The 15,864-nt window shown below is 47.0% G+C and overlaps 2 protein-coding genes across 4 annotated transcripts in view; one reads left to right on the top strand and one right to left on the bottom strand.

The window, feature by feature from the left end:
• Positions 1-15,864, bottom strand: part of DDRGK1 (DDRGK domain containing 1) — a 642,973-nt gene that overhangs the window by 374,158 nt on the left and 252,951 nt on the right. The window lies entirely within an intron of this gene.
• The window catches only part of FBXW4 (F-box and WD repeat domain containing 4), a 148,330-nt gene that overhangs the window by 31,149 nt on the left and 101,317 nt on the right, over positions 1-15,864 (top strand). For 2 of the 3 annotated variants that reach the window (XM_068111280.2, XM_068111278.2), the window contains exon 2: positions 13,916-14,011. The exons of the other annotated variant lie outside the window; for it this stretch is intronic. In XM_068111280.2, coding sequence (XP_067967381.2) covers positions 13,916-14,011 — 96 coding nt within the window. The remainder of the gene's footprint in view (positions 1-13,915; positions 14,012-15,864) is intronic. 3 annotated transcript variants of the gene reach the window in all.

Raw genomic sequence — 15,864 nt, 5'->3', positions numbered from 1 at the left:
TTTCATCACCGCTCTGCATGACACCTATTTCATCACCGCTCTGCATGACACCTATTGCATCACCGCTCTGCATGACACCTATTGCATCACCGCTCTGCATGACACCTATTGCATCACCGCTCTGCATGACACCTATTGCATCACCGCTCTGCATGACACCTATTGCATCACCGCTCTGCATGACACCTATTGCATCACGACTTTGCCTTATCTTGTCTGCGTTGGGGACATTTTATGATCGTCAGCTTTCATCTCTCTTCTTGCACAAAATCATGTTTTCCACCATTGATACTTTCACCGGCTTCCTTTCCTCACTGTGATTGAGGTACACAATGCCTTTACCCTCCTTTCTTTACCTTTCTTTACCTTTCAATGCCTTTACCTTTCCCCTCCTTGGTTGTAGATAGGCATCCACTGCTTAAGCGAAGATTGTAGTTTCTGCCCATGGAGTGTGCAATGTACGGGCTCGATGTGTAAGGAGCTGACATGGTTTGTAAATATTAGTGTAGGATTACAAAGGGGAGGTGAAGTGCAGATGAGGGCACCAGAGCCAGGAGGTTGATAGTAACCCTTTCGGGAATGTTACATTCAGACAAAGCAAGAATGGAGTTGAATGTTTCAAAGAGAGGAGAATTGTGTGTGTGTGTGTGTGGTGTGTGTGTGGTGTGTGTGTGTGTGTGTGTGTGTGTGTGTGTGTGTGTCTGTGTGTGTGTTTGTTTGTCTGTGACCGCTGTTTCTCGACAACCACGGGTCCGATATACTTGCAACTTGCCAGGTATATTGCTGGGGACCCGAGGATGTGCCTTTTCAAGGTTTCATATTAATCGGACAAGTAGTTACCGAGCTATGTCCAAAAAACGATTCAACCAATCAGAGAGCAGCGAGCTATCACGTGTGCCGAACGTGCCGAACAGACTCTGCCTCGGACGGCACATTTGAGAGCGTATTCATTTATTTCACGTTGGCAAACTATGTTGGCGTTAAACTATGTTTTAAAACTAATTAAAACTAATTTGCGATTCTTTCGCTTTCCTGCGCGTTTGTGCATGCTATGGCGATTTCTTTACCAAACTCCGCAAGCCGTTCGCTTTGGACCAAACCATTTCATGTAAATAGAGGGGGGGGGGGATTGTCACCGTACTCGCAAGCCGTTCGCTTTGGACCAAACCATTTCATGTAAATAGAGGGGGGGGGGGATATAATTTTAGATATAGATATAGTACGGGCATGCCCTAGTAGTGATAATTGGAGCAACGGGAATGATAAAGAAGAACCTCACAAAGATTCCAAAAAACATCACTGGGAACATTACCACAAACGAACTACGGTTGGAGGCTGTATGGGGCTCAATGACGATCCTGAATAGAGCCCTTGGAACAAAACTCTGAGAACAACAAAACTTCATAACTTAGCCAATGAATTGCGATCCTTCATGAAGCGGGGGTGAATACTTTGAGTCCTTCCTGGGAGGACTCCGTACCACCTTCTAAAACCCAAATTATGGAGATAACAACCAACGAGACACACACACACACACACACACACACACACACACACACACACACACACACACACACACACACACACACACACACACACACACACACACACACACACACACTGTACCATTTTTAAATGGTATGACTTGAAGCGGTCCAAACCGGATGGGTGTTCTTTAGGAGACACCATCTCCTTACTGGATAGCTGTTGGCTCCGCCGACTGGTGCTAATCTGCCCTATGTCAGGTGTTGTTTTTAGTCCTGGCAGGTGTCACAGTCACCCTCCCCACGAGCAAATCCAGTAAGGGGTTCGATTTAGTCGCCGCCAAGTCGTAACTAGTGAATTATGCGGCAGATAGCACTGCGTTACATCTTACCAGTGACGGTCCCAAAAGACTAACCTGATCTTAATCTTGAGAAAAAGGATTTTAAAAAACTCTTGCTTTGTGTTTCCGAGCACAATATATATTAGCTTTGTTCATGAACTTTAAATTACATGTCCGATTTGAAGCACTGCACATTATACTGTCTTGTAAAGGCCTACTATGTGGTCAGGCTTTCGCAGTGCACATGGTGGCAACCGGCTTTCCAATTGTAAGCAATATGTGTTTTGAAATGATGTAATCCACCCCAGTTTGCTCGGCACGCATGTGCAGAAAAGGTCCATCGGCAGGGCATGTATGTGCATCATATGTGCCAAATAAGGATTGTAACATGAAATGGCTCACCCAAGTTTTTAAAGAAGTCGAAAATACTTGTAAACGTACCTGCGAGAAAGGACTGTGACTCTGTACAATGAAACATTTGGAGAACTTCCTGATCAACTCATCCAAAGAGTTATTCCTCGCAATCCACACTGCAAAAACTCCCGGCCATGTGGGCCTGTGAAAGGTCGAAGGTTCGTAAATGGGTGCATTCTAATTTCTGTGAGTCTGATTTTCATTCAGGAACAGAATAATTATGGTTAATCATTTTGAAATTTCTACTCTTTTGTCTAAATGCTGGAAATTATGTTTAAAAGGCTATTGAATTACAGATTTCGCGCTAGCAACGGCAGGTTAAAAGTACGCTGCGAGCCGAACTGAGTCAGTGTAAATACACAGCACATGTGCAAAAGGCATCTTTATCTTTTAGCATTCATACACCATTTTGAAAGTCGCGTATTGCTAATGAGACAACAGCCAACCTGTCTTACTTTGGACTTGTTTGCAGGTAGTGGGCAAAAAAAAAACGAAACACCTAGTTAACTGAGGGACACCAAGCAATGGCTTCAACACAGGAGTGGCCCATGTGTTGATTAAGCAAATGTCATCCCAGCATGCTTAGGGTCATGTATAAAAATGCTGCACAGGTCTGGTTACCTATAATTATGGCTTGCGTGGCTGCAAGAGGAGACCCTCCAAAGCCCCCATCCACAGAGTACTTGTGGTCGCCCAATGGTTTGATGAGCATGAAAATGATGTCATCCATATGTTATGGCCTTCTCAGTCACCAAATCTGAACCCAATCGAGCATTTATGGAATATCCTTGAATGACGCCTGAGACAACGTTTTCCACCTCCATCAAACAGGTGCAAGTTGATTGACTTTCTTGTGGAAGAACAGTGTCGCATCCCTCCTGCAGAATTCCAGACACTGATGGAATCCATGGCATTGCACATACAGGCCGTACTGGCCACACGTGGTTGCCCAACGCCCTTTTAAGTGACTTTACATTGGTGTTTCTATTTTTTTTTGTCCACTACCTGTACATCAATCAGATTGCTCAATATACTAACAGATGACATGAAAAAGAGGTGTAGGGATGGACCGTGCTGATTTTCATGCGACCATTTCTACCTTGTTTGAACGCTCTGCCATTGCATCCCTACATCGTGTAAAATATAGTTGCTGGGATTCTATTATTTTTTAACAAAATCGAGGCTCATGGAGGAGTAAGGTGACACAGGGCATGAAGCTATAGTGGGGCAGCAAGGTAATTCTTGGATACAATAAGTAATTGGATGATTGAGCCAACAGAAAAATAGAGAAGATGTAGGATAAGAGAAAATGCTGCAATCTGTAAATAAGATGTTTGTGGTTGGAAAGGTTAATGGGGATAATAAACATTATGCGTGAGGATGAGCGATAATGTGAGATGGTGGTGCATCGCCTGCTTTTGAAGCCAAGGTGAGGAGTGGGATAGTACAGCCTCTGGAAGGTGATTCTACATAAAGAAATGAGGAACCAAGCTGTTGAGGTGTGCAGTCGGTCTGGATTTTGGGAGTTTTAATCCGGAGCGCATTACGGGGGAGGGGGAGGTGGGTTCAGAGAACTGAGAAACAAGTAAATGGGGAGTAAATTAAAAAATATGCATTCCACGAAATACCCTGCGATGTGACCGCAACAGATCGTGTGCTCGAGCCTCATTGTGGGAGATTCTAGTAATAATGAAAGCTTTCGATTGCATAGGGTACAGGAGATACGGATAATGCTGGGGTGCCAACCCATGGCTGAGAGCAATACTCCATTGAACTATGGACAAAGGCCTTATAGACTGCTTACCGGAGCTCGTGTTCTTTTTCTTAAAATATAAGCCAGTTTTTCTGAGTGTCAACCTGCAATCCCAGAGACGAGCTGTCTGGACAACCCTCCCATCTACTTTCTCAACAATCCTCTTGAAGAAGTTCTGTCACTCAAGCTTTTGGGTCTCACTATCTGCCATGATCTTTCCTGGGAAAACCACATTTCAAATCTGGCCTCCAACGCCAGTTGCCGACTGGGCATCCTCCGTCGTGCGAAGTCCTTCCTTGGCACACCTGAGCTCCTCACCACATACAAGGCTTTCATCCGCAGCTCAATGGAATACTGTTCCCCCTCTGGGCTGGTGCTCCTGCCTCACACCGAGCTCGGCTTCACGCTGTAGAAACCAAAGCTTTCAGAATCTTTGGAATCTCCCGCGATGAAGCTAACTCCGAGGGCCTTTCTCTCTCTCACCGCAGGCAGGTAGGTGGTCTTTCTGTCTTCTACTGACTCCTCTCCGGCCTTGTTCCCCTGCTCTGTCTGTGCTCTGTCCCCCAAATATTCCTGCAGGACACACAAGATTTGCCAGCAACCCTCTTCTGGTAAAACTGCCAAAATCAAGACTCTCTGCTCACCTTCACTCCTTCATTTCTCTTTTCTTCCTCCCATCTCTAGAACAAACACCCTCACTCCCTTCAATCCCTCTCCTCCCTCCAGGTCTTTAAAACAGCTGTTCACCATCATCTCTTATCTTCCCCCATCCAAAACCTTGATCTTTTTTACACCCCCCCATTAAAACACCCAAAATCCACCGCTTTCAATTCCCAACTTCTTTCCTGAAATTCCCAGTAGTGAAATTCCCAGTAGTGAAATTCCCAGTCTGTTCATTTGCTTTATCCTGTGTACTCCTCCCTCCTCCCCCAGCACTCCCCCCCCCCCCCCCCTCCACAGATCTACCGACGACCCTGTTCTCTACTGTTGTTGTGCTTGTGTGCTTCCCTCTTGTCTCCCGCTCCCTTCATTGTATGTTTTATGTGTCTGTGCATGTTTTCATGTTCAATGTGTTAGCTCTTACACAAGCCTCGATTCTGTATCGAATTTAAAAAAAAAAGCGTTTGAAGTGGGCTGTCCTCTTGATGAGTTCTCATCTTGCAGTTGGAAAGCAAATTCTGTTAGCAATTGTGTGATTTGTTATTTGGAGGTTTGTGTTGTCTGTCTTTACGGCAAATGTGTGGCGGCCTTCTGGCGTTATTACAGTCAGCATTGGGCCACAGAGTACTGTAGCTTTCTGTAATGGTGACGAAGGACAAACGCCTGATGAACCTGGGCCTCAGACAGCACCATCCTTCACCCTAAAGATTAACTCCAACTTGCTGAAGTTTATGTTAATTGTAATCTGGAGATTACAGCTTTACATCCTGACCCTGCTGGGTTGGTAATGACAAATGAATGAGTTCATTGCTTACCATAAGACTGTTCCAGCAGCACCTCCTCTCATTTCTTACCATAAGATTGTTCCAGCAGCACCTCCTCTCATTCCTTACCGTGAGACTGTTTTAGCAGCACTTCGTCTCATTCCGTACTGTGAGACTTTCAGCAGCACCACCTCTCTCATTCCTTACCATGAAGCTGTTTCAGCAGCACCACCTCTCTCATTCCTTACCATGAAACTGTTCCCGCAGCACCACCTCTCATTCCTTACCATAAGACCGTTCGAGCAGCACCTCCTCTCATTTCTTCCCATGAGATTTTTCCAGCAGCACCTCCTCTCATTCCTTACCATGAGACTGTTCCAGCAGCACCTCCTCTCATTCCTTACCATGAGACTGTTCCAGCAGCACCTCCTCTCATTCCTTACCGTGAAACTGTTCCAGCAGCACCTCCTCTCATTCCTTACCGTGAGATTGTTCCAGCAGCACCTCCTCTCATTCCTTACCGTGAGACTGTTCCAGCAGCACCTCCTCTCATTCCTTACCATGAGACTGTTCCAGCAGCACCTCCTCTCATTCCTTACCCTGAGACTGTTACAGCAGTATCTCCTCATTCCTTACCATGAGATTGTTCCCGCAGCACCTCCTCTCATTCCTTTCCGTGAGACTGTTACAGCAGTATCTCCTCATTCCTTACCATGAGATTGTTCCAGCAGCACCTCCTCTCGTTCCTTACCACGAGACTGTTCCAGCAGACCTCCTCTCATTTCTTACCATGAGATATTTCCAGCAGCACCTCCTCTCATTCCTTACCATGAAGCTGTTTCAGCAGCACCACCTCTCTCATTCCTTACCATGAAACTGTTCCCGCAGCACCACCTCTCATTCCTTACCATAAGACCGTTCGAGCAGCACCTCCTCTCATTTCTTCCCATGAGATTTTTCCAGCAGCACCTCCTCTCATTCCTTACCATGAGACTGTTCCAGCAGCACCTCCTCTCATTTCTTACCATGAGATTTTTCCAGCAGCACCTCCTCTCATTCCTTACCATGAGACTGTTCCAGCAGCACCTCCCCTCATTCCTTACCATGAGACTGTTCCAGCAGCACCTCCTCTCATTCCTTACCATGAGACTGTTCCAGCAGCACCTCCTCTCATTCCTTACCGTGAAACTGTTCCAGCAGCACCTCCTCTCATTCCTTACCGTGAGACTGTTCCAGCAGCACCTCCTCTCATTCCTTACCGTGAGACTGTTCCAGCAGCACCTCCTCTCATTCCTTACCATGAGACTGTTCCAGCAGCACCTCCTCTCATTCCTTACCCTGAGACTGTTACAGCAGTATCTCCTCATTCCTTACCATGAGATTGTTCCCGCAGCACCTCCTCTCATTCCTTTTCCGTGAGACTGTTACAGCAGTATCTCCTCATTCCTTACCATGAGATTGTTCCAGCAGCACCTCCTCTCGTTCCTTACCACGAGACTGTTCCAGCAGACCTCCTCTCATTTCTTACCATGAGATTTTTCCAGCAGCACCTCCTCTCATTCCTTACCATTAGACTGTTCCAGCAGCACCTCCTCTGATTTCTTACCATGAGATTTTTCCAGCAGCACCTCCTCTCATTCCTTACCATGAGACTGTTCCAGCAGACCTCCTCTCATTCCTTACCATGAGACTGTTACAGTAGCACCTCCTCCCATTCCTTACCATAAGAATCCCTGGAGCACCTCCTCTCATTCCTTTCCATGAGACTGTTCCAGCAGCACCTCCTCTCATTCCTTTTCGTGAGACTGTTCCAGCAGCACGTCCTCTCGTTCCTTACCACGAGACTGTTCCAGCAGACCTCCTCTGATTTCTTACCATGAGATTTTTCCAGCAGCACCTCCTCTCATTCCTTACCATTAGACTGTTCCAGCAGCGCCTCCTCTGATTTCTTACCATGAGATTTTTCCAGCAGCACCTCCTCTCATTCCTTACCATGCGACCGTTCCAGCAGACCTCCTCTCATTCCTTACCATGAGACTGTTACAGTAGCACCTCCTCTCATTCCTTACCATAAGAATCCCTGCAGCACCTCCTCTCATTCCTTACCATTAGACTGTTCCAGCAGCACCTCCTCTCATTCCTTACCATGAGACTGTTCCAGCAGCACCTCTCTCATTCCGTACTGTGGGACTGTTCCAGCAGCACTTCCTTTCATTTCTTACCATGAGACTGTTCCAGCAGTATATCCTCATTCCTTTCCATGAGATTGTTCCTGGAGCACCTCTAATTCCTTACAATGAGCGACTCGAGCAGCACCACCTCCTCTCAAAGGACCTCTTTTTGACGGGAGCGGTGCTTTGAACTGAAAAGGTCTTTGGCCTAAGAATGAGGCAGCAATTTGGAATTTGGCCAAAGTTCTGGCCCAGTGGCCTACATTTTTGAAAGGTCTCTTGGGTTTAACGTGCCACGTGAGCAGTACCATTCGGTTCGGTGCCTAACTGCATATCGATGGCACAGAATCGCTGCATCGTCGGTTAAGATGATTTAAACCATTTTCTTATGCGTTCTGAGCTTGTTTTCAAAGTAGCACTTGAAGCATTAAATTTTTTAACCAGGAGGCCTGGATTGGATTCGTGGGGATAGGGAGAAGATTGTCACTGAAACGTACTTGAGCTGCTTTTTACATCATCATTAGTCTTGCTCCAAAAGCTGTCAAAATGGGCAAAGTTTAGTTTTGGATTAAAACCGCTTATGGTTATAAGTTTGAGGTGCATTTGAAGACATCGGCCTCGATTCTCGACGGTTGTTTGGTGAAACTCCTTGTTGACTTGTTGCGTTTTGTTGTTATTGTTTGGTTTTTTTTTTTGCAAGGAACTTCAACACAGGAGGAGGCCATCGGGCCTATCAAGCCGGCGCAACGGTTGCCAACCTGTGGTTGTTTGGACTTGCTCTTGCTGAACGACCACTTGTAAATATCGCAGCGGTCGGGGCCGACGGTTGTGCCGCACTTTACCTCCGCTCGGCTCCATGCATGTTGCTTCCATTACTATGGAATTGCCCGCATTTTTTGATCTATTTTCAGACGTAACGGCTCCTTGAGGGAGCGCGGCTTTGTACCTTGGCTAATTTTGTGCACGTGCCGTATCGGTTGTCATTGGTAAATGCTAAAGGATGGTCGTACGTCTCTTTAGTTATCACCACTGGTACGCTTCAAAGGATGTCGACAGCTCTATTAATAAGATGCTACTTGTTTTGTGCTTTTTTATTTATTTATTTATTTTTTAGTTGAGAGGGACTGTCCGCATTGTGAAGTACAACTCTCACAATTAAGGTGTCTGGGTTACCACTCTCTGATGTAGTATTTCTCTGTTGAAGAGTGTCGGTGTTGCCCAAATAGTTTCTTGGCATAGGTTCCTTTTTTTATTTATTGTATACTAAGTCGAGGCCTCGTGTAAGAGCATAGAAGGGTCTGGGTGTTCCGCCATGGCCTTTCCAGCAGTAGTCGGGGCAGGCATCTGTAATTTGTTCAGGGTGTCGGCGTGAGCTCGCCTACTTTTCGCAAAGGACACCTTGGGATCTCTAACATCCACCGACTAATGCCAGGAGATGGGATGCCCGACATGTGAAACACCAGGACGAGAGTTTATAGCTGGGTTTGGGATTCGAACCCAGGCTGGACAGCTTAGAGGCGAGTTCCCTACCTGTAGGCCAACCTGCCGGGTTAGGGTTACCACTAAGTGATGATTGGGGAGATTAAAATGCTCGGAGAGATTGGGATATGGAGGAAGAAGTGCGAAAGGGGGAGTGCACGAGGCATTAGGGAAGAAGGGAGTTCGGGGAGTCCGGGTATAAAAGAAAGTGATCCTGCCCTTTTGTGTACATAATATGTAGATGGTTCCTGTTCCAAACCTGTCATTTCTAACCGAGGCTCTGTTGCACATGCAGGGTTACCGGGGCGTGCTGGCCGCGTGCCCTCAGCCTTGTGCTTTGCTGTAAAACACCTGCACACTCGCAGCGCTTCCCTCGCACCATCCTCCTTCACCGTGTCCCTCATCTTTCTTCTGCGTCGTTCCTCTCGCCATCAAAATAACCTCACAATCTCCTTCCACGTCCCCCCATTCCCCCATGTCTAGTCCTCCCCCAAACTGATTGTCCTTTTCCAGTTTCCCTGCCGTTTGCCTCCCCTCGCCTCTCCATGCACGGCTGTTGGCTCGCTCACCGCTCCCATTGGCATATTTTTAGCGTCTGCACCAAGGCTTGATTTGGAGATGGTGGTGCGGGTAAGAGGGGGTGGGGGTTGTGTGCGGTTCACAGCTGCCTTAGCACCCCCATCCCCCTTTCCCTAGCACTCGGTCCAAAGCGTGCCTTTCGGAGCACTGGCATTTCCCGGCGTGTACTGTGTACCTGCTTCGAAATGCCAGGAATGGTCGGATCGCAACGAGAAGCCCACGTTGCTCACATTTTGAGAGCGCGGGGCCACACGGGGGCCATGCAACCTACCTCGGCACACGCCCCTGGGGCTCTTCTTTTTTTTCCACTTGGTTGTGCAAAATGAAATTCCTCAAAAGTAGCTAACTGTTACCCTCGTTACGAGCTTTGGACACTCATTAGGCCTCTCGCCCCCCACTCCCGTTGTCGGTTCCCAGCTTCTTGTTGCGCTTACACTTGTGGAAGCCTCCGTTGGCACTGTTCTCAGCACCAGGTCGCACCCCTCCTTTTCCCTCTCCTCCAATGTCCACCCCACCCCTTCCTCACCTGCTTTTCCATCTTCACGGGTCCTTGAATCCAATTTCCATTCTTTGTTTTCTCCACTATTATGGCTGTTTGGTGAATGGGAACATCCATAAACACGGCCGTGCACGAAACCCAAACGTGTGCCGGATTGTCTTCGTGATGCCTCCATTCCATTTTGTGAGTGGTCAATCCACGCGATGCTGATGAAACGTGGGTTTTGTGAAAGATGGCAACCACCCTTTGTGTGGCAAATGAATGCATCAAGGTGGGACATCGCTGTTCATCTTGCATGGATCACCTTTACCTGTTCATCATTGCACGCGGTCTGCTTCGATCATTCCACAGTGTTGGGTGGTGCTCCGTGGTAACCTGCGGTAGGGATATTTCGCCAATTTTGGTTTAGTTGCCATTCACCTCTCAGCTTTTAACGTTATCCCTTTCCCTCGCTTGTCGTATATATCGAAGTATGACCCCCACTGCCACCTACATTGTCTTTTAACCGTTGGTTGACTTTCTCTTCCACGATCCTCTGTTTTGTACAAAACAAGCAGCAGTGCTACTACCCACGCTGGTTCTTCATCTTGACAAACCCTTGGCACTCCTGCACGGCCTCGTGAGATTGTGCAGTGCAAGCGACCCGTTATATTCTAACAAGTTGATCCCACAATGTTGAAATCTTTCTTTGCTTCAAAAAGTGTTTCTGGAATTCTTTGACAGCTTCAGTATCGACTCTAAAACTCAGTGTAGATCGACGATGAGCATGAACTGATTTAAACGAGGTCCAAAGTAAAATGTGAACACTTTATTTATTTATTTATTTATTTTAATGATGCTGACAATGTTTCTTCATTCTTTGTTTCTGATCGTCATCTTTATTATTATTACTAGCGTGACTCGGCGCTCCGCGCGCCTCAACCACACGTCGTTTCAGAGGGGTAGGCATCTTGACCAATTCGGTGTCTTTTGAGTCTTCATGGTGTTTTCGGTCTTCAGGGCCATTTGAGTCTTCAGGATCTTTTGGGTCTTTGGCATCTTCAGGGGCTTTTGGGTTTTCTGTGTGTTTTGGGTTTTCTGTGTGTTTTGGGTTTTCTGTGTGTTTTGGGTTTTCTGTGTGTTTTGGGTTTTCTGTGTGTTTTGGGTTTTCTGCGTGTTTTGGGTCTTCGGGGTGTTTTGGGTCTTTGGGGTGTTTTGGGTTTTCTGTGTGTTTTGGGTTTTCTGTGTGTTTTGGGTCTTCGGGGTGTTTTGGATCTTCGGGGTTTTTGGGTGTTCAGGGGTCTTGGGGGAATTAAAGGGTCGTCAAAGGTCTGAGGGGTCTCAGCAGTCTTAACACAATTAAGAGGGTAGTAATTTTATTTGAAGAAGCAGAAGACGTTTTTTTTTTGTTTTTTTTTTGTATGCTGAATTGAGGCTCGTGAAAGAGCTAACATTTATTTCACAAACAAATCAACCAGACAAACAAAATATATAAAAAGAGGGAGTGGAAGACAAGATGGGGAGAGAAGGGGAAGCACACAAACACAACATTTGAGAGCAGGGAGATGTGTGGAAGGGAGAGGGCTTGGGGGTAGGAGGCATGGGAAGGGGGGGGGGGGGGTGGGAGAAGTATAAAACACAAGGACACCAAGGACTTCCAGGACAGAAGTTGGTATTTCAAAAAAGTTGATTTGGGGTGAAATTAGAGGGGGTAGAAAAGATCAAGGTTTTGGATGGGGGAAGATAAGAGATGGTGGTGAACACCTGTTTTAAAGACCTGGAGGGTGGAGTGAGAGTGAGGGAGTTTGTTCCAGAGGTGGGAGAAAAGAGGAATGAAGGAGTGAAGGAGTGAAGGTGAGCAGAGAGTCTTGATTTTGGCAGTTTAACCATAAGAGGGTTGCAGGCAGATCTTGTGCGACCTGTAGGAATATTTGGGGGACAGAGCCCAGAGAGAGCTGGGGGGGGGGGGGGGGGGCAAGGCCAGAGAGGAGTCGGTAGAAGATGGAAAGACCACCAACCTGCCTGCGGTGAGTGAGTGAAGTTAGCTTCATTGCAGGAGATTCCAATGATTCTGAACGCTTTGGTTTCAACAGCGTGAAGACGAGCGGTGTGAGGCAGGAGCACCAGCCCAGAGGGGAGAGCAGTATTCCATTGAGCTGTGGATGAAAGCCTTGTATGTAGTGAGGAGCTCAGGTGTGCCAAGGAAGGACTTCGCACGACGGAGGATGCCCAGTCGGCGACTGGCTTTGGAGGCCAGATTTGAAATGTGGTTTTCCCAGGAAAGATCATGGCAGATAGTGAGACCCAAAAGCTTGAGTGACAGAACTTCTTGGAGAGGATTATTCAGAAAGTGGATGGGAGGGTTGTCCAGTTGGTCTTTTCGGAGAGACATCGTAAGGGTGTGAGATTTGTCAGGATTGAAAGACATGTTCCACTTGTTTGCCCAGTCTGTGATTTTGTCCAGGTCTGCAGAGAGTGAGGAGGCTGCAGACCTCCGATCTGAGGGATGAGGAATGGAGTGACAGAGAGGAGAGTCATCAGCAAAGAGATAGAGAGGATTTTCAAGAGAGTCAGAGAGAGATCATTGATGAAGACCAGAAAAAGCACAGGGCCCAGAACACTGCCTTGGGGAACTCCAGCCTGAACAGGAAGAGGAGATGAGAGAAACCCATTCAGGGCCACACGTTGACTACGACTAGAGAGGAAGTCCGCCAGCCATGCGTGGAGATTTCCATCGATACCAAAGGAGGAGAGTTTGGTGAGCAGAGCGGGGTGCCAGACCGTATCGAAGGCATGTGATATGTCAAGGGAGACAGCTCTAATTCCCTGTTTGGCATTGAGGACCTCCATCCATTGTTGAGAAAGCAGAAGCAGCATCTCCAGAGTAGAGTGACCAGGTCTGAAACCAAATTGATGATCAGAGATCAAGCCATTGTCGAAGAGGAAATATTTCATATCTGAAGCAATGATGGATTCCACGACTTTGCTGAAAATTGGGAGAAGGCTGATTGGTCTGTAGTTGCTAGGATCTGTTTTTGCACCTTTTTTGTGTAAAGCGGTGATGTTTGCTGATTTCCAAGCAGATGGCAGATGACCTTGAGCAAAAGAGAGGGTGACGAGAACAGAGAGAGGGAGTGAAAGAGCGGAAGAACAGGATTTTAGGACCCGTGGGCTGATGCCGTCAGGTCCAGTTGCAGAATCAGAGTCGAGGGTGGACAGAAACTTTTCCACCTTGTCAGAGGTGGTGTCAGAGGAGGTGTCGGAGAGGTGTCAGAGGTTTTCGTTGCATATAAACATAGCGACATAACGACATAACCATATACGTTTGCTCTATTATAATAAGATTACTATTATATATATATAATAGTATATATATATAATTATTAATTATTTTTTTTAAGCCTGGTGTTGGCCTAGCAGGTTAGGGTGCTGGCTTGGGATCCCAGGATCCTGGGTTCGAATCCCGGTCGATCACTGAATTAACTCCGGGGGGGTTGACTCAGCCTGTCATCCTTCCGAGGTCGGCAAATTGAGTACCAGTTCAATGGTAATTCCCTGTGTGTCGCAAGAGGCGACTAACAGGGTTGGCGGCAGGAAGAGCATCCGGCTATAAAACATTGCTTCAAAAAGGGGACCACGGTGCCCGAAAAAGGGGACCACGGTGCCCGAAAAAGGGGACCACAGTGCCCGAAAAAGGCCAACACCCGCTCTGCGGGGAAAAATGTTCTCTAAAGGTGGTTCATTATATATTTTTTGTTCAACCCACCTTTCTGTTCTCCATGCCTCCCGCAGGCCTGGTGAGCTGCCGCTCAAGGAGTGCGTGCGCATCTCTGAAAACTGGCAAGCAGGCCGCTGCTCCCAGCGCATCTTGTTAGGCTGGAGAGACGTGTACGTAATGATGGCATGTATCATTATCAATATGCACTTCGGGACAGGTAATGGTGCAGGTGGAGTTCACGGAATTAAAATAGAAACACCTATGAAGGTCGGTGCATTGCAACACTCGTCGTGTAGTGGACAAGAATGGAGTAGAATTTGAGAGCGATGGGGGAAGAGGAAGATTAAACCTGGGAGGGAAAGCTCTAAGTTGATGGAGTGCGGTGGAAGTTGTGTGCAAAAATACATAAATAGGTTTGCAGAATTAGAGGCCTCGCAGAAAATGTCTACACTTTTCGCCAATAATTTTAAATGAGATAATAAAAATAAGTTTCTCTCTCTCTCTCTTTCTCTGTCTCTCTCTCTCTCTCTCTCTCTCTCCCTCTCTCTCTCTCTCTCCCTCTCTCTCTCTCTCTCCCGCTCCCTCTCTTTCCCTCTCTTTCCCTCTCTCTCCCTCTCTCTCCCTCCCTCTCCCTCACCCTCTCTCTCCCTCTAATCGCCCTCTCCCTCTCTCGCCCTCTCCCTCTCTCTCCCTCTCTCTCCCTCTCCCTCTCTCTCCCCCTCCCTGTCTCCCTCCCTCCCTCTCTCCCTCCCTCTCTCTCTCTCCCTCCCTCCCTCTCTCTCTCTCTCTCTCTCTCTCTCCCCCCTCTCTAACTTGCCGAAAAGCTGGTATTCTTGAATTGGGGTAACTTGTCCCGAGTTTCACCCTCTAGTCTTTTGATCCGTAGGAGTTTCGTCTATCGGCACTATCATTGTCCTTCGTTCTCTCACAAAGTCCTGAGGACAATTACTCACCTGATGTCGGCATTTTGCGTCGGGTATGGTTGACACGAGTATTCAAAACGGGATGATCTTGTGCAGATGCCAGCTTCTTTACACACGGCATGTTGCACCAAGATTTATAGGAATTCCGCAAAAAAATTTCACCTCTGATTTGTAAACGGTATTTTGTGCCTGAGATACGGATGGCTAAGTGTGCAGGGACCTCAGAGAAAGAGAGAGAGAGAGTGAAAGAGAGAGCCTTTGGTTTGAAGCAATGATCATGATCTGTACATTTCAAAATGAGGGAATTTTTCCAGGTGATGTCAACGTTGTTATTAATGTGATGGAGCTTCATGCCAACGTCCAACTAGACTTCTGCTGCTGATTTGTCATACACATTTAGAGTGTTAGGAAGGATCTGGAGTGGTACAGAGACCGGCAACGTCATCACATCCTGGTTTTGCTTTTACCCTAGCCAGGTCATCTGGCAGGTTGATATTTGAGTCTTGGTTGAAGCCCAATCTAAATTGGAGTGGCACTCGGTAGAGCGCATACCTCCGCCAGGCTGAACAGTTTATGTTTTGTATCCCACTGATAGGCTGGATCTGCATCCAGACCTGAACTAAAAACTAACCCGCTTGTTCTTGTCACCGACCCAACTCATCCATCAAGTTTTCTTTTTCATAACTCGTCTACAAATTTGAGATATGCTATATACAGGGTGTTCCAAAAAGACATGAACAACTTTGGTTGTTAATATATTTCGTTCCACAGATGATACAACGATACTCTTTGGTTTATATGATACAGAAACTCATGAAGTTTTCTTTAGTTTCAGGTCGGCTGTTTTAATGTAAAAGTAAATGGCGACTCCACATGTGAAAGCTGAGTGTGTCGAGTGGCTCATCGAGACGAGATCCAACATGCAAGTTCAGTGTAATTTCGGTACAAGGTATGGAAGGAATCCGCCATTGCCGACTAGTATCAGAAAGTGGTTCTAGAGGTTTAAGGAGACTGGAAGTTGTCAGAAACAAAAAAGTACCGGTGGACCAAGCACGAGTACAGCATAGGTTGAACGAATGCGTGAATCATTTCTACAAAGT

This window comes from Myxine glutinosa, chromosome 3 (assembly GCF_964187855.1).
Source record: "Myxine glutinosa chromosome 3, kmMyxGlut1.1, whole genome shotgun sequence".
NCBI lineage: Eukaryota > Metazoa > Chordata > Myxini > Myxiniformes > Myxinidae > Myxine > Myxine glutinosa.
Note: the sequence above shows the minus strand (reverse complement) of the source record. Positions and strands in the feature narration are given on the sequence as shown.